Source organism: Colobus angolensis, unplaced genomic scaffold (genome assembly GCF_000951035.1).
Source record: "Colobus angolensis palliatus isolate OR3802 unplaced genomic scaffold, Cang.pa_1.0 Scaffold90, whole genome shotgun sequence".
Lineage (NCBI taxonomy): Eukaryota > Metazoa > Chordata > Mammalia > Primates > Cercopithecidae > Colobus > Colobus angolensis.
Window position 1 is genome coordinate 5,366,044 of NW_012122932.1, and position 17,425 is coordinate 5,383,468.

The 17,425-nt window shown below is 50.4% G+C and overlaps 1 protein-coding gene across 8 annotated transcripts in view; it reads right to left on the bottom strand.

Annotated features, from left to right (window-relative positions):
* Positions 1-537: 537 nt before the first annotated feature.
* Positions 538-17,425, bottom strand: part of TNIP1 (TNFAIP3 interacting protein 1) — a 58,096-nt gene continuing 41,208 nt past the window's right edge. For 5 of the 8 annotated variants that reach the window (XM_011931611.1, XM_011931610.1, XM_011931617.1 and 2 more), the window contains 10 exons: positions 16,243-16,332; positions 13,294-13,359; positions 12,935-13,066; positions 9,493-9,621; positions 7,134-7,265; positions 5,914-6,039; positions 5,337-5,402; positions 4,243-4,434; positions 2,898-2,994; positions 538-1,329 (listed from right to left, as the gene is read on the bottom strand). In XM_011931611.1, coding sequence (XP_011787001.1) covers positions 1,295-1,329; positions 2,898-2,994; positions 4,243-4,434; positions 5,337-5,402; positions 5,914-6,039; positions 7,134-7,265; positions 9,493-9,621; positions 12,935-13,066; positions 13,294-13,359; positions 16,243-16,332 — 1,065 coding nt within the window. In that variant the 3' untranslated portion in view covers positions 538-1,294. Of the gene's footprint in view, positions 1,330-2,897; positions 3,012-4,242; positions 4,435-5,336; positions 5,403-5,913; positions 6,040-7,133; positions 7,266-9,492; positions 9,622-12,934; positions 13,067-13,293; positions 13,360-16,242; positions 16,333-17,425 lie in introns of all 8 variants that reach the window. The other 3 variants (XM_011931615.1, XM_011931613.1, XM_011931616.1) reach the window with 2 other exon arrangements.

Genomic DNA, 17,425 nt, shown 5'->3' on the forward strand with positions numbered 1-17,425 from the left:
CTGAGCCGTGACTGAGTCTGAATAGCCACTGCACTCCAACCTGGGCAACATAGTGAGACTGTCTCTTAAAAAAAAAAAAAAAAGAAATCAGAGAATGCTTTGCTTTGGGTCTCTGCTTTTGGCTCCTACCTTGGCCCACTCTGCTTCTGTCACTCAGCATTGGGAGTTTATAAAACCAGTTCTGATCTACTCTCATTCCCTCCCAGTTCTTCAAGTCATTTAAGGTTAAGATGAGGTTCTGTTTGACAGATGAGGAAACTGAGGCTCACAGAAGGGCCACGCCTTGCCCCAGGTCTCCTGATGAGTGAGGGGCAGGACTGGAACTTAAACCCAAGTCCCCTGAGTCCTGGCCTAGGCTCCTTCGACTGCCCCTGGCTGCCCTACCCTCAGGGAGGCCCTGATATGTCACCATTACTCCTGAGTAATGGTGACCCTCTCAGGGAAAGGAAGAAAAGGGGAACAGAAGGAGGGATCCAGGAAAGCAGGGGGTTGATAGGGGCACATTAGTGCATAAATGAACATGAGTCAGAATGTTGATCTTCAACTTGGATTTATGTCCATGATTCGTGCAAATAGCTATCCAGGGATGGACAGCCACCCTAATCTGGGCTTCTGGCACCACAGGCCTCGAGCTGTAGGGTCCAGGGTCTGAACCTCAGGGCCTGGCAGCTTCAGGCTGGGGCCCCTCATCAGACCTGGCTGGCATGACCTTCTCCCATCTGCAATGGCTTCAGCAAGGCTACTGTGAGTGGAGGTGGAGAAGGCCCCACAGCCAGAACATCCATCACTCTTCTGTTCCGGAAACAAACCCACACTTCCCACAGCTCCTCACAGAGGGGTAGGGGTGTGCGTGGGGCAGGTCCTGCTAGAGCTTGAAGCAAAAATTAAACACACACACAAACTGGTCATGGCACCAGAGGGCCTGAAACCATTTCCGGGAGATTTTGAAGGAAGGGGATCTTGACTGCACCCCACCCTTAGGATTGCTGCTCCTGGAGGCTTCTGCAACAGATGGCAGGTCAAAGCCGGATGAGGCCTCTCTCCACTCAGCAGCAGGGAAGTGAGTTTTTCCCAGTCACTCCCATCAGAGTACACGTGAAAGCCTTCTGGGTGGAGCCTCCCCAGTCTTGTAAACAGCTCGGTTCAGGGAGTGGTGTACAAGCTGGCCACCCATCTCAGCCTCTCATCCAGCTGAGGCTCTGGCCACACTGTGCAAGTGGCTTCTAGTTTTTCGGCAATCTGAGGTCAGCTGGCTCTGCAAGATGAAGGTGGAGCCAAATGACACAATCTGGTCTCACTGAGGCCCCTCACGGTCATTTTTTGGAGACTCTAAATAAACAAAAATTTTGAGGACTTCATGATTATCTGGTAGAGTGAGTTTCAAAGTCTCTTATGGAATGCAATACGGGAACAGTGAAAATAACAGCTAGGGTTACTGGGTGCTACCAAGTGCCAGGGCTAAGTACCTTAGGTACGCTGGTCATGTAATCTTCCCCCAGCCCTATGAAGAAGGCAGGTTATTATCTCATTGTAGAAGAGGGAACTGGGACACTAAGAGGTTTTGAATGACTTGCTCATAGTTCCAGGTCCAGGAAGTAGTGGGGCTAGGATTTGAACCCAATCTGGCTCCAGACCCCGGAAGTGGAGCAATTCTGGGGAGGGAGCCCCTCCCGTTAAACCAACCTCTACCACTCATCAAAGCAGCCTCTAAGGGGCTCCACTGAACTCGTAGGGCTCTTCAGGGAAAAACAGAAAATGACTGAGAAGTCCAATCCTTTCTTCCAAACACCAAATCCTCCAAATCATAACCCCTCCAAGGTATCCATCCCATGGCCTCTACTCACACACCTTCTGCAAAAGGACACTCGCTACCTCCCAGAGCTGGCTCCATTTCTGCACAACTGTGTCCCTTAGAAAGTTCCTCTTCATGCTGCAATGGACTTGACCTCCCTGTCATTCCCACCCACTAGTTATAATTGTGTTCCCAGAAGTCCCACAGGCGAGGCAGTGCCTTGTGCCCATGAGAGCTCTGCAGGGAGCGATGGCAGTCGCTAAGGTCCCAGTCTTTTGACGAGTGGACACAGCTCCAGGTCCTTCAGCCTTTCATGGTGGACACCATGGTCAGGGGAGCTTTTCAAACAGAAATATGGCCATACCACTCTGCTATAAAAATGTCCAGTGACTACACATTATGCTGAGGATAAGACCCAGGCCTCCCACCATGCTCTGCAGGCCTGCACGGTCAGGGCCTGGCTACATCCCGAACCCTGCATTGCCCCTCTCTTTCCCCACCTTGTTCTTGGCTCCAGCCACACTGGTCTTCCCTCCGATCCTCAAATCGGCTCCCCTACTTCCCCTCCTCCCACCAAGGCCTCTGCATTTGTCATGTTCTTTGCAAAAGCATGACACCCCTACCTCTCCACCTAACTAGTGCCACTCATTCTGAGAGTCTCAACTCAAATGCTGCCGCCTCTGGGAAGCTCTCCTAAGCCCCCAGTCTAGGTCGGCTTCCTCTGCTATCTTCTCCCACAGAAACCTGCTCTTCTTCCTTTAGGGCACTCGAGTGTAGCCTGTCTGTGTGGTGTCTGTTTAGTCATTTCTGCCTCCCTCATTAGACATTATGCTGTATAAGGGCAAGGACCGTATCTGCTTCTGTTCTCTTGGCATCCGTAGCACCTAGCACAATGCCTGGCATTTAGATAATGCACTAGAATGAATGGTTTCAGCCCCCCTCCCTCTGTGGCTAGCATCGCTCTCCATTCAACACTGTTTTGGAAAGCTGGGCCTCTCCTCCACCAAGATTAGAAAGTAACAACATCACCCCAAACTTAGGCAATGCTGGCAGATGAGACGTTATCTCCCCCAGGGAGGACCAAGACTCACGACTAGGGGCTCACCTGGTTCTGTCGGCCTGGCTGTGGGAGAGTCCATCATTTGGGAGCTCTGATTTGGATTTCGAACCCCTCCACAGGGTAGACGCCAGGTGTATTCCGGCTGCGACAAAACTGGTGCTTAATAATCAATAACCACACCCGAAAATTACAATAGCACCTACTGTGCCAGGACAATACTAAATTTATATTAGTCAAGTATAAGTGAATCTTTATAACAACCCAGGCTGACACTCCCATTTCACAGGTAAGGAATCTGAGGCTCAGAGGGGATAACTTGCTGAAGGTCATCCAGCAAGGAGAATGGCTAAGCTTAGATTTGAATCCAGGTCTTTCTAAATCCAGAGCCAATCTCTTAAGCGCCGTACTATACTCTGGTGTTTAAAGATGTGTACCAAGAATGTTCATATGGGAGAAGCTGAAAAGGAGGCCAGCCAGGAGGTTTCTGTAATGGTCCAGGGGAGAGCTGGGATGCCTAAGGTGGGGCTGTGGCAGAGGACTGGGGAAAATGGGACAAGCAACAGCAGATCTTTGGAGGAAGAATGATAAGGGAAAAGAGGCCACGCGCAGTGGCTCACGCCTGTAATCCTAGCACTTTGGGAGGCTGAGACAGGTGGATCACCTGAGGTCAGGAGTTCGAGACCAGCCTGGCCAACATGGAGAAACCCCGTCTCTACCAAAAATACAAAAAATTAGCCAGGCGCGGTGGTGCATGCCTGTAATCCCAGCTGCTCAGGAGGCTGAGGCAGGAGAATAGCTTGAACCTGGGAGGCAGAGGTTGCAATGAGCCGAGATCACGTCACTGCACTCCAGCATGGGCAAAGAAGAGTGAAACTCCATCTCAAAAAAAATAAAATAAAATAAAATAAAAAAAAGAGAGAGAGGAGAGGAGGAAAGGAGGGGAGGGGAGGGGACAGGTGGGGAGGGGAGAGGAGGGGAGATAAGGGGAAGGAGGGGAGTGGAGAGAAAAGGGAAGGAAAGAGAGAGAAACATGGTGAGGCTCTGGAACCTGGTTACATGCGGAAGTTGTAAGAAAAAGCAAACCCAAACTCTGATACCCCTGGCCTGGGGCCTGGAGGGAGTCCTCCTTCCTACCCTGCACTCTTACTCAGCCTTCTCTGTCCTACACCAGTGACCCTGAACAGCTGTGGGGCAGCCCTGCGGGATCGTGGCCAGATCCCTGCCCCTGGGTAGCAGGCCAGAGCCAGGCCCTGGATACCCACCTGCCACCATGGTGCTGTTTAGTTCAGAAGGATGCAGTTTCTGACCCCCTCACTTAGCCTTCCTCTCTGGAAGGTGTCTGGGGCAGCCTCTGTGTGTGCCCTGGAGCAAGGGAGGGACACAGACTCACCAGATGGAAGAGGCGGGAGTTGGGGAGTGGGGGCGGGTGCTCCATGGCCATGGGGGGAGGTGGGTAGCGGATCTGGGACCAGTCTTCAAAGCCATGGTGTGGCACCATGGCTGGCATGGGCGGGTAGGCATAGGGGTAGGCCCCGCAGAGATGTTCCGGGTGGGGCTCCACGTGGTAGCGCTCTCCCGAGGCCTGCAAGAAAGGCTCACATCTGGCTTTGGCCTGCAACAGGCTGTACGGGACACCCACCTCATCACCCTCTCTCTAATTAGAACGTTAGCTCTCTGAAGGCTAGCAGGCTAGGTACCAAAGGCTGGTACGTGGTCATGAAAGGCTGCTACATGGGTACAGAAATCTGGATACATAGGTATAGAAGGCTGGATATATGAGCATGGAAGGCTGCACGGGCATGGAAGGCTGGGTACATATGCATGGAAGGTTGTGACATAGGCACAGAAGGCAGGTACATGGGCACGGAAGGCTGGTACATGGGCATGGAAGGTTGGTACATGGGCACAGAAGGCTGGTACATGGGCATGGAAGGCTGGTACATGGACACGGAAGGCTGGGCACATGGGCATGGGAGGCTGGGCACATGGGCACAGAAGGCTCATTCACGGGCATGGAAGGCTGGTAAATGGACAAAGAAGGCTGGGCACATCGGCACACAAGGCCGGTACATGGAAATGGAAGGCTGGGCACATGGGCATGGAAGGCTTGTACATGGACACAGAAGGCTGGGCATGGGCACAAAAGGCTGGTACATGGCACGGAGGGCTGGTACATGGGCACAGAAAGTTGGATACATGGGCATGGAAGGCTCATACATGGGCACAGAAAGTGGGTACATGGACACGGAAGGCTCATACACGGCCAAAGAAGGCTAGTCACATGGGCACGGAAGGGTGCTACCTGGACACAGAATGTCAACAGTGATGACAGCTAACGCATCGTAAGACCGTCTCTATACCAATACTGCTCTCAGTTAGCAGAGAATGTCCCCACGCCCGTGCACACACCGTGCGTCCATCAGGCTAGCTCCCTGAGGAAGGTGAGATGATGTCCGTGCTGCTACCTCCCTCAGGCCTCCTCACCTTTGCTTTCCTCTTCTGCTGTCTGTTGGCTTCTCTTGCCTTCTCCTCATCTTTGAATGCTTTTAGCTGAGAGAAGGGAGGGAGAAAAGACTATCGGCAAGGTGATTTCTGGCCAGGCCCGGATCCAGGGCCTGACCAGGGGAGAGCACTGCCCGGCTGATGCTTCCCTCTGGGCCACCATGCGTGGGCCAGCTCCGGGAAAGGGCCCCGAGGGCCGAGCGCAGCCCAGGCTGTTGCTGCAGGCCACCTGCTCATCACAGTGGTCTGTGCGCAGGTCAAGAGGGTCTGCATGAACTTCGCTGCTTCTGTGCTAACATCTTTTAATTCCATTCTGGGAGAGTAAAGCCCTAGAACTGACTGTGGAAAGTCAGAGGTAGAGGTATCTTAGAGTAAACCTCGTCATTGTACAAGGCAAGAGTCAGAGAGGGGAAGGGCCTTGCCGAGGTCAAATATGATTGCAGAGCTAGAGAGAAGCAGTGAGTGTCCCGACATCCAGCCTCACCAGGGCCCTCCAATCCATACCCCCTCTCCCAAGGAGGATAGGCCAGTCGCCCTTCCTGGGTCCAGTCACTCTCACCTGGGCGTTCGACAGGGTGACCTGGGCCTGCAGCTTCTCCACTTGCTTCTTCAGCTCTTCCTTCTCCTCGTTCATGCGCTCACGATCACTGCGCTCTCTCTGGAAGTCCTCCTCGAAGATCTTCACCTGGTGTGGAGGGAGGAGGAAGAGAGGGAGGGGGATGGTTCTGAGTGGGGATTTCTCCTCAGGCCCAGACTCCCATGCGTCCTGCTGGGGTCACAGATGACAGAGCTGGGGGTCGCCATGGAGAGTGGGACAGGTACACCTCCAGCCCCCACCTTAACTTCAAACAGAGTAGTTCTGTGTCCCTCTATTTTACACTCTGGGCCCCAAGGTAGGACTTTATTTGAACAAAGGATATACGGCTTTAAAAACAAGGTTGAAAGCCATCAACCAGTACAATCCTTCCACTCCGCTGAGAACCACAGGGGCAGTGACCACAGAACCAGCGTGTGGTGGAGACTGGAGTTTGGATCTGCTGGCTCTGAGGGTAGAGACCCTACAAACTCTGCTAGGGCTCCGGGGTGCCCCGGCAGAGGTAGGTTGGGTGGGGCCTGCCTCTGTCTCTTAGCCTGTAGTTTCACATGCTTAGTGCAGATCAGCTGAGACACTGGCTAGGTTCAGGGCGGTTTAGGAGGATCAGAAGCATAGGATTAAATAGCACGGAGACAGTGGGAGAGCCATAACCTTTTCATTTCCTTTCACCCCAATCCCTCTGTGTCCCTCAGGCCTAGTAGGTCTTTAATACCATTCTAGTACCTGCCAATCTCCTTTAAATAAAGGGGAAAAGAACTCCAGTTCAGAGTCTTCCTCTGACAAGAGTATCTGGCTAGAGTTTAATAACATTGTTTTGTTTTTATTGCATTTATTGCTCACAGTTACTTTCTGCTTGTCACAATAAGTGTGTTTTTCCATTTACAGTAGTGATATACAGCGCTCTTTTAAATTCATTTATTTAGAATGTATTTTTTAAATACTAGGTAAATGATAGCACGTGTGGGGCACAGAGATGGCTAAATCATAAAGGTGGTAGAGGAATGACTCAAACTAGGGCTATGGTGCTGGAAAGGATAAACCTAGAGCCAGATGGGGCCCTGGCCAATGGCCAGAAAGTGGATTACTAATTACAAGTTCCACGCGATTCCAAGCCGTCTGGGCCCTCAGGAAAGCTCCAGCTCCCACTGAGCACCTCCCACCTGATTTCCTCCCGGAAGCCTCACCTGCTGTTTCAGCAACTCATTCTGCGTGACCAGCTCCTGTTTCCTTAGGAGGGCCCCTGCTCCTTCCGGGCTACCAAATGCTGTTGGTGGAGAGGACGGTGGGGTTTGGATGCTCAGTGCTTCCTCCAGGGCCTGGAATCAGGGAGAGAAAAGAGGGGACCATCAGCAGGAACCCCTGGAAATCAGGGCCCTTTGAAGGAGTCATCCTCAGGGACCTCCTTCCTAATAATAATGACACTAATAACAGCCACCACCATTAATGGCACTGTGCAGAAGATCCAATGAAATATGTGTAGAATGCTAATCAATAGGGTAGCACTGGATCTTCTGCACAGTGCCATGAAGAAAAGTCTATGATCATCATCCTCATTTTACAGATGTGAAAACCGAGGCTCAGAGACCTGAAGGGACTTGTCCAAAGTCACACAGTTAGTAAGCGGCAGAGCACAGACTCAAGCTCAGCACATGCTCTTACCCAGCAGGCTAAACTGGTTGTCATGTAGAAGGGGAAATATCCCCTTCCCTGAACAGGTGTGGCTCAATTATTAGCATCCAGACCTAGAAGGAAGATTAAGTCCTCTGGGGGAAGCTTGAGTCTCCCCAAGTCCTCCGGGGGAAGCTTGGCCTGCCCTGAGATTCTTCAGCTTCAGCAGCCCATTCCCATCCAAACCACCCCTTCTATCCCCAACACTTCTGTATGTAGGGAAGACTGGATTTAATTTCTACTTAGTTAATATTTTCCCTTTCTAACCCTGAAAGTGGGCTGAAATATCACCAGATAACATTCTGAAAATAAAAAAAAGTACTCTTAATCGATCAGGTTCACAAAATACTTTTCTTTATATAGTGTGCTCACATCTCCTTAAAGGTTTCAGTTAACCGTGTTTCCCCTTGAACTCTGTTAACATGTTACTCAGAACTCTGGAACACGTCTCAAGACTGGTCACCCTGGACTTCAGCCCCAGGACACCAGCGCCTCCCCTCGCATGCCTCAGCATCGCCCACGGGCCTCCCTGGACCATGGGGAGATAGAGACCTGGCCCAACTTGGACTCAGGCTTCCACCTGGCCTCTTCAGCTACCCTAGACATGCAAAGAAACTGCAGGACCGAGAGTAAATTCAGGATGTTCCGAGGGGAAGTTATGGCTCCACTTTATCTTCCTACTCCACCCCGCTTTTTAGATGAAAAGACTGAGGTCCAGGGACAGGGAGATGCCTGAGGTCATGAGCAAAGAAGGCCACATGCCCTGCATTACTCATCCACATGGTGTCTGTCCCCGGCTCTGCCAAGAAAATCTCCAAGGTCATCTTTATGATCAGCAGCACGGACAATTCTCTGCCTCTATTTAGAGCCCCAAGTCCCCCAGCTCAAGACGATTGCTTTTCTTTCTCTGGAAACAGGTCAAGGGCCCCAGACTTGGCATAATCAGTGTTTACAAAACACCAAAACCAAAAAGAAAGGGTCTCCCCAGCAGGCCTAGGAATGCTCAACTCATGCCAGAGTCCACTGTGACCAGGGTCAGGAGGCAGAGGGAAAGGAAAAACAATTAGCACGAAAGGAACAGCTGAGCCATGAACTTAACTCCTCCAGGCCCTCAGAGAACGTTTCCTTTCAAAGCTCCCTCCTGTTAGCCTGCATCTTTGAAACCCTGCTGGAAGGTAGGCAGAGCCAGAGCCATTCCCACCAGGGCTCAGACAGCAAAACTGAACTGGAGAGGCTGGAGAGGCTAAGCTGGCACTAGACCACTCCGCTTGGCTCAGACCACACGGTTTCTGGTTTCCCCAGCCTCCACCCTGGGGGCCCCGTCTCCCTGGATCCCACTGCACAAGGGCGGGCCCCTCAGCCCGTGCTCCTCCACTCCCTTCAGTGTTTGCTGAACACGTGCTCGATGGCAGGAGCTGTGCAAGGCGCCTAGGGTATACACCTTGGTGAAGGTGTGCACCTCCCACCGCCAGATGGGAAGACAGAATTCAATAAGTGATGACGAGCCATGAGAAGGAGTGTCAGAGAAGTTGCTGGGACCTCACGAGCATAGACCAGAGCAACCTGAATGAGGTTCAGGGAAGGCTTTGCTGAGCAAGTGAAGGTAAAGCAAACCCTGACCAGCAGGGTGGGCAGGTGAGGTGTAAGGGGAAGAGTGCACCTCCAGAGGGATGGGTGACACAGGCTCATCCAAGGGCTGAGTCACTCTGACTGTGGGAGGCAATGGCAGAACAGGCGGGAAACAGGATGCCAGTTCACTGACTGAGGGTTACCCTTCCTGAGCTGAATGGTTGGGGGTGCCAGTGATGGGGTGGGCATTGCAGCTGGACTCAAGGGAGCCCTCCCCAGCCAAGGGACCCGGGCCAAGACACCCACCTTGTTGAGCCGCTGGATCTCCTTTTCCTGGTACTCACGCTGCCGGGTGAGCGGGCTCAGCTGATCCTGAAGGTACTTGACCTTTTGGCGCAACTCCTTGGCCTCCGTTGTCAGCTGCTCCTTGTCGGTCTGCAGGGAACACAGGGTTGGTAAGCTGGCTAGTGATGGCCTCTCTAGGAGGCCTCGGACTTTGTCCTGCCTGGCCCAGCTCCTACCTTCTCCCCTGGCCATCACTCCACAATGCTCACGTGCAAGGCACCTGGGGTCGGTGCAGTAATGTCCATCAGGTCCTGCCCTCAATTATTATGTGTCAATTTAAAATAATAATTAAAAAAAAGAAAAAGCAGCAGCTCAGTTGAGTAGAAGACCCTGGATTCTGACACCAGTTCATCCACTAAGCAGTTGAGACCCCCGGCACTGCCACAGCCCTCTCTTGTCTAAACTTACCTGCCTGTCACAGGTACGGGGTTCCTAACGTGAGTCACACAGAGGCCTCAGGAGGGCTGTGAGCCCCAAAACTGAAAGCAGAATTTTGTCTGTGTGTAATCTGCTAGAAAGAAAAGCCATAGTTCCGACCATATTCACATGGGGGTCTTCTGTGATCCACAGAAAGCGATAAACTACTGATAATCCCTAACAGACACTTCAGCTCGTACAGCCTTGGAGCCTAGAGGGGAGATGACACGCCCAGAGAGCACTGTGGCGTAAGGCAGAGTGTGCTCCTCCAGAAAGAAACGAAGTACTGAGGGGCTAAAAGAAAGATCACCACAGCTGAGGGAAGGCTTCCAGGAGGCGGTTCCATACCCTCTATGGAACCAGCAGGGCTTCGCCACAGACAGCCAAGACTGGGATGGCCTTTAGACAGCATCAAGTCCCAGCCCTGTAATATGATGGAAAACAAATGTCCAGAGAGGAGAAGTGACAAACCCAAGGCCACATAGTGAGCTGGGGCTAGAACCCAGGTTTCCTATTCCCTTGCTCTCTCCCCTTCCATGTCAAAGGAGGTGTTTAAACTAGGGGATGGCAGCACAGTGCAGTGGAAAGACAAGGCACATCCCAAAATAAACTATATATTCCTACGTGTACATATATGCGAGAAAGGTCTGGAAACCGATGCACCAAAACGGTAATAGTGGTTCCCTCTGGGGAGGGCCTGGGATCATGGCAGGGGGAGGTAGTGCAGGGAAACTTTCACTTTGTAGTGTGTGGACATTTCCTAATTGTGTATTCACAGCATGTGATTAGGAGACCAGTCGCAGGGGTTAGTTTTCACCCAGCCCTGTGTGACCTTTAGTCAGTATGGACTGCAGAGGGCAGCCTTGGTCAGAACTCCGTGGGAATCATTCTGGACTCCCCATCAAGAGGCTCCCAGATGGGCATGGCCTTTACCAAAATGCGTACTTATCTACAGGGCCACACCTTGTCATGAAATGCCCTACCTTCCTTGCAGCTGATAGGGAAGAGCCCTCAGATTCCAGGGATTTCTCTCACCTATCACTGTTAGCAAGGGAGAGGGGCCAAAGATCCAGGATGTCTGGCTGTGAGTCACCAGATGTGACTGTGCACTCGTAAGGAAAGACAGAAGTGTTCTCCCTACCACACCTCCAAGGTAAGGGGGTGTCACAGACGCAGGCTGACTGCTCGGATAATGCCCCTGGTGTCCCATGCTGATGGGAGGAACTCTGAAAGGCAATCCATGTTGAAAATGTCCATTTTGAAGCTAGGCAAAAGACCATGTCCAGTTCCCATGAAGGGGGAAACATGGTGACATAAAATCTCCCAAGAGTCTGGCAGTCAAGTGGCCTTTCCTCTTTAAGCTGCTCCAAGGTCCTGATGGGCCTTGGCTGGTCTCAGTCATACATATGACTGGGCAGATACTACTACTTCAGGGGACCTGTTGTCTCCCCCCAGGAAAGAATCTGGTCCCACTTATGGCCACTCTCTGATCTCTGTAACTTCTTCTTCGTAGTACTTTTTTTTTTGAGACAGGGTCTCATTCTGTCGCCCAGGCTAGAGTGCAGTGACGCAATCTCAGTTCACTGCAACCTCCACCTTCCGGGTTCAAGCGATTCTCGTGCCTCAGTCTCCCGAGTAGCTGGGACTACAGACATGCGCCACCACGCCCAGTTAGTTTTTGTACTTTTATTAGAGACGGGGTTTCATCATGTTGGCCAGGCTGGTCTCGAGCTCCTGACCTCAAGTGATCTGCCCACCTTGGCCTCCCAAAATGCTGGGATTACAGGCATGAGCCACCATGCCCGGCCATACATTTTTCCTTTAAAGAAACAGGGTTTCACTCTGTTGTCCAGTCTGGAGTGCAGCGGCATGATCGCAGCTCACTGCAGCTTCCAACTCCTGGGCTCAAGCAATCCTCCCACCTTAGCCTGAGTAGTGAGGTCTACAGGTGCACGCTACCACACCCAGCTAATTTTTAATTTTTGTAGAGACAAGGTGTGGCTGTGTCACCGAGGTTGGTCTCAAACTCCTGGCCTCAAGCAATCCTCCCACCTCGACATCCCAAAGTGCCAGGATCACAGGCACAAGCCACCCAATCTGGTCTTCTTTGCAATACTTAACACATTTTTACTTGATTTGCTTCCGTAATTAGTTGTCTGGCACCTCTTTCCCAGCGAGGGCAGGGTTGAGCTGTTCCTGTGGACTCTATGCCCAAGCATAATGCCTGAGACAGACTCTGAGGACAAATGTCTGCATGAATGGATAAGTGAAGCTCTGTTTCATGTTGTAGCCCCTCCCTGGCAAATCACCATCACTATGCTGAACACTTAGCAGCATCCCACCCCACCAAGTGACACAGAGCAGGCCTGCTTGGATCTTTTTTTTTTTTTTTTTTTTTGAGAAAGAGTTTCACTGTTGTTGCCTAGGCTGGAGTGTGATGGTGCAATCTCGACTCACTGCAACCTCCGCCTCCCAGGTTCAAGCAATTCTCCTGCCTCAGCTACCTGAGTAGCTGGGATTGCAGGTGCCTGCTGCCACACCCAGCTAAGTTTTGTTTTTTTAGTAGAGACAGGGTTTCATCGTGTTGGCCACACTGATCTTGAACTCCTGACCTCAGGTAATCCATCCGCCTAGGCCTCCCCAAGTGCTGGGATTACAGGCATGAGTCATCGTGCCTGGCTGCCTGCTTGGATCTTTTATACGGTGTGCTTCCCTGTACAGTTCCCCAGTCCCTACGATTTTAATGGAACAAAAAGTTCTGAATAAAAACAAGAAAATGTGCAAAGCTGCAGTTAATGCAACCTTCTCAATTTTCAGATGGGAAACTGCAATGCAGGGAAGGAACGTGCCTGTGTTTTTGGTCACAGAGCTCTTTGGCACTAGACCCCCAGATCTCCTGACTCCTGCTCCTGGCTTGTTTGCTCCAGTGAACTCTCTGCTAATGTGGAGGGGAGCTGACTATGCAGGGACCACCAGTCACACTTGCCTCCTCCATTTCAATCTTGGACTTGGCCAGGAGAAGCTTGCGGTCAAAGTCACGCTGCTTCTGCTCCCGCTCGGCCTCCAGGTCAGTCACCTGCTTCTGCAAATCAGCCAGCTTCTGACGCAGCTCAGTGATCTGGGTTCAGAGGCAGAGAGAAGGAGTGTATAAGGCAAGGATGTAGAGCACTTCCAGGATGTGGGCAGGGACTGGCTGCCCCTGGGCCCTCCAACACTGCCCCCACCTTTTCCTCTGGACCATACTGGGGCTCAGCGTGGCCACTCCCCAAGGTTCAAAGCTGCTAAAGAGGCAGTGAGATGAAGACCAGGCATGCCCTGTGGGCGTGGCCAGGAACCCCACATTACCTTCTGCTCGTACTGCTGCTTCATGGACCGGAAATGCTGGTCCCACTGCTTGTTCACTTCCAGCAGCTGTGGGGAGAGACTGGAATTAGCAGGAGATAAGCAGAGAAGGAATAAGGAGAACCAACTCCTGCCCCCATGTACACCAGCGTCCCAAGGTGCGCTCAGTGTGTGTGAATAGCGGCTACAGACACTGTCTCCACCCCTCACCTCTCAAAAACTCAATGTTACTCAAAGTCATTTACCTTTATCCACTGCTGCATTTTACCTTGCCAGGAAAGCAAGATTAACACTAAGACATGGAAACTACATCATTCTGGTGAATAGTTGTGGAACACACACACACCTCTTTGGAGGGCAGTCTGGGGTTATGTATTGAAATTTCACATTTTCATCAACTTTAACCCAATAATTCCACTCTGAATAATTTAACCGATAGAAACACTTACACAAGTGTGCAAAAAATATACACAAGGCTAATCATCTCAGCAATATCTGTATTACAAAAAAATCCAGAGACCAGTCTAAGCACAGAAGATAGGTTAAGTAAATGATAGTATAAACAGACAATGTGCAGCTGTTAAGAAAATAAGAAAACAGGTGGCCAGGCGCAGTGGCTCATGCCTATAATTCCAGCACTCTGGGAGGCCAAGATGGGCCAATTGCTTGAGTTCAGGAGTTTAAGACCAGCCTGGAGAATATGGCAAAACCCTATCTCTACAAAAAATACAAAAATTAGCCGGGCATGGTGGCACGCATCTACAGTCCCACCTACTCGGGAGGCTGAGATGGGAGGGTCACCTAAACTTAGGAGGCGGAGGTTGCAGTGAGCTGAGATCATGCCACTGCACTCCAGCCTGGGCAACCAAAGTGAGACCCTGTCTTAAAAAAATAAAACAGAAAATAAGGCATCTACCACACTTCCTCAGTTAGAAGATGATTATCCACCATACTCCTGATATAACAATTCCTCAGGGAAGAAAAACAACCCTATATCATCAACTAAATAAAACAAAAGGCGTATTGGCCCTGACCCTTAAGATGCGTCATAAGGATCCACACCAATTTCAAAAACATTGTATATGATAAAAAATTACTAAGAATTGAAGGAATATAGTATATGTTATAGATATGAATAGACACTCTCAAAGGCAGTTAATTTTTTTTTGGAGGCAGGCCCAGGCTGGAGTGCAGTGGTGTGATCATGGCTCACTGCAGCCTCCTGAGCTCAAGTGATCCTCCCACCTCAGCCCCCTGAGTAGCCAAGACTACAGGTGTGTACTACCACACCCAGCTAATTTATTTTTTTGTAGAGACAGGGTCTTGGTATGTTGCCCAGGCTGGTCTCAAACTTCCGGATGCAAGTAATCTTCCTGCATCAGCCTCCCAAAGTGCTGGGATTACAGGTGTGAGCCACCAGGCCTGACCCAGTTAATTTTATAAAAAAGAAAAGAAAAAATAATCTGTAAAGCAGTGTGTGTATATACATACACATATACACACACGTATATGTGTAATTTTATTCTACTTTGAAAAAAACTGAGGGATATGCAACAAACTGTAATCAGTTGTGGTCTTCTCTAGGAGGTGGTATTCTTGATCTGTTTGTAATGAGCATTATATCACTTTTGAAATCAGAAAAAAAAAAGTTTATAACAATACAAAAAGAAATCTAAAACTAACATGCACATCAAGAAGCTTTCAAATGTGTGGGAGGACGAGGACAGGCAGGCTCGGGGTTCCAGAGAAGCACCTAGGCAGTGTGGAAAGGGGCTAGATGGAACAGACAGAACAAGTGTCTACCAAAAAGGAGCTGCACTTCGACCTCGGGTCTGGAAAGACTGGACTAGACTAGGAGTGTGAGGAGGTGGAGGAGGAACACATGTGAGATCCACGGGAAAAGGCAGAATGGACTGCAGCACAGGGACTCTGCAGTGTGGTTTCTCTCTTGGCAGCAGAGGGAAACTAAGAGACTCTTACGAACCGGCTCCTGCACCTTAGTGGTACTGGGGGACAAGACTTGGCCATCGCCATAATGGAGTTTAGGAATCCACTCAGTATTCTGTGGCAGGCTTCAGCTGCTGGCTGGTCCTTTTCATTCTCGCCTATGAAAATTCTTGAAATGGGAGTCTCAAAATATCTGCAAAGTAGCTACACCAATAGAGGCAGGTAGCTTTTTTTTTTTTTTTTTTTTGACAGGGGGTCCTTGCTCTGTTGCCCAGGCTGGCATGCGGTGGCGTGGTCTTGGCTCATTGCAACCTCCAACCCCCACCCCAACCGAGTTCAAGTGATTCTCCTGCCTCAGGATCCTGAGTAGCTGGGATTACAGGCGCCTGCCACATGCCTGGCTAATTTTTGTATTTTTAGTAGGGACGGGGTTTTGCCATGTTGGCCAGGCTGGTCCCGAACCCCTGACCTCAGGTGATCTGCCTGCCTCAGCCTCCCAAAGTGCTGGGATTGCAGGCATGAGCCACCACACCCAGCCGAGGTAGCTTTTAACGTTAAAAATTTTGACAGTAAATTTATGGAGCCTCCAGACTAGTGGGAAGCGACCTTAATTCCCTCCTTCCATGATGGCCCTCCCTAAACCACCTCTCGAGGGTCCCTCCACTCATCAGTGATGCTAAAACTTGCCTAACTTATCACAACCTCTTTCCACCATCCAAGGTCTACCATGGGAGCCTGCCTAAACTCTACCCCCAACAATGTTAGGCCATGCCCCACATGCCGCTTCCTCAGAGTGACCGCTGTAGGCAAAAGGACTGATCGAGAGAGAGCAGTCCAGGGTAAGGAGGCAGACCTCATCCATGGGCAGGTGGGTCAGTGGTCACCATGCCAACTCCTCATGGTGACCTGGGACCTGCCAGAGCCAGGAGGCCAGGGCAAGCCTTTGTGCTGCTGGTCCTGGGAGGGAAGAGGGATCCTCCCACTATGGCCATCCCGGCCACCTACCTCACTGCGCTGCTGCTCCAGCATCTTCACCTTCTTCTCAGCTGCGCCCAAGGCTGCCACCTCTGGGACCTTACCTGCCGTCACACTAGCCTGCGGAGAAGCACAGAGGGGCCTTCACCAAAATCTCAATACAAATTATCTCACCCACTCAGTGCTCCTCTAAGGCCCCTCACCCCTGTGGCCCCAGTCCTCTGTCTCCTATCTCCCTACTCCTCCCACCCACCAGGACAGCACTAACTGTCCCAGTCATGACTATGTCCCCTTCTAGAAGTCTACGTAAGGCGATGATTCCCCCCTCCCTGACTCAGGGTGGCTGCCAGGCCCTCTCCCCTTCCCTTCTCCCCTCCCCATGGCCACTCTCCCTGCTTAGGTACAACCTCTAAGGTACTACCAGCCACTCTCCTCACCCTCTACACACATCGGCCAAAAAACTCTGTGGCCTGGAAGGTAAGACATTTGAGATATAGATATAGACAGATATAGCTATATTCATTCTATAAAACATATATGTTTTATAAAACTTTCATAAAAGTTAAAGTTACATAAAATGTTTATTTAAAAACATTTTTAGAAAGATGCAGAAATAAAGATCTGTGTAGTACACATAGATGTTTCCCAGCTCTGTCCTCTGTAAGGGGCTAAAGCAGAGACATCCAGCAGCACTGAGTACACCTAGTGCTCAGTAGGTTTCTAAATATCATTTTCTTTTTATTAAAAAGAAACAGGGCTGCTTTGAGGGGCTGGAGCAGATAAAATATAAGGTGGAGCAGATAAAATATAAGGTGAGTTTGGTGCATCTTATAGTGCCAGGAAGTAAGGAAGTGTTCACATGAATAATACTAAAAACAATAATAATAAAAGGGCATGTCAAAAGGGCACAGGAGACAACCTGAAAAAAACTTCTATGGCCAAAACGGGAACATTTTGAACAGCAAAATACATCACAATAGTATTAGATTATAAGTCACAGTATGAAATTAATATTCTTGAGTTCCTACTGATAGAACAAAATAGCTGAATACATAAATTAATGGGGAGAAGGGACAGCTCTTCCTTACAAAAGAATTCCGATTAATAAGTGTAGGAAGAATGAGTAAAACACAAAATCACCATTCCATTACTACAGGAATAACTGCTGCAGGTGGAGATCCACCAATGGACACTAAAATGAGTGAGTGAAAGT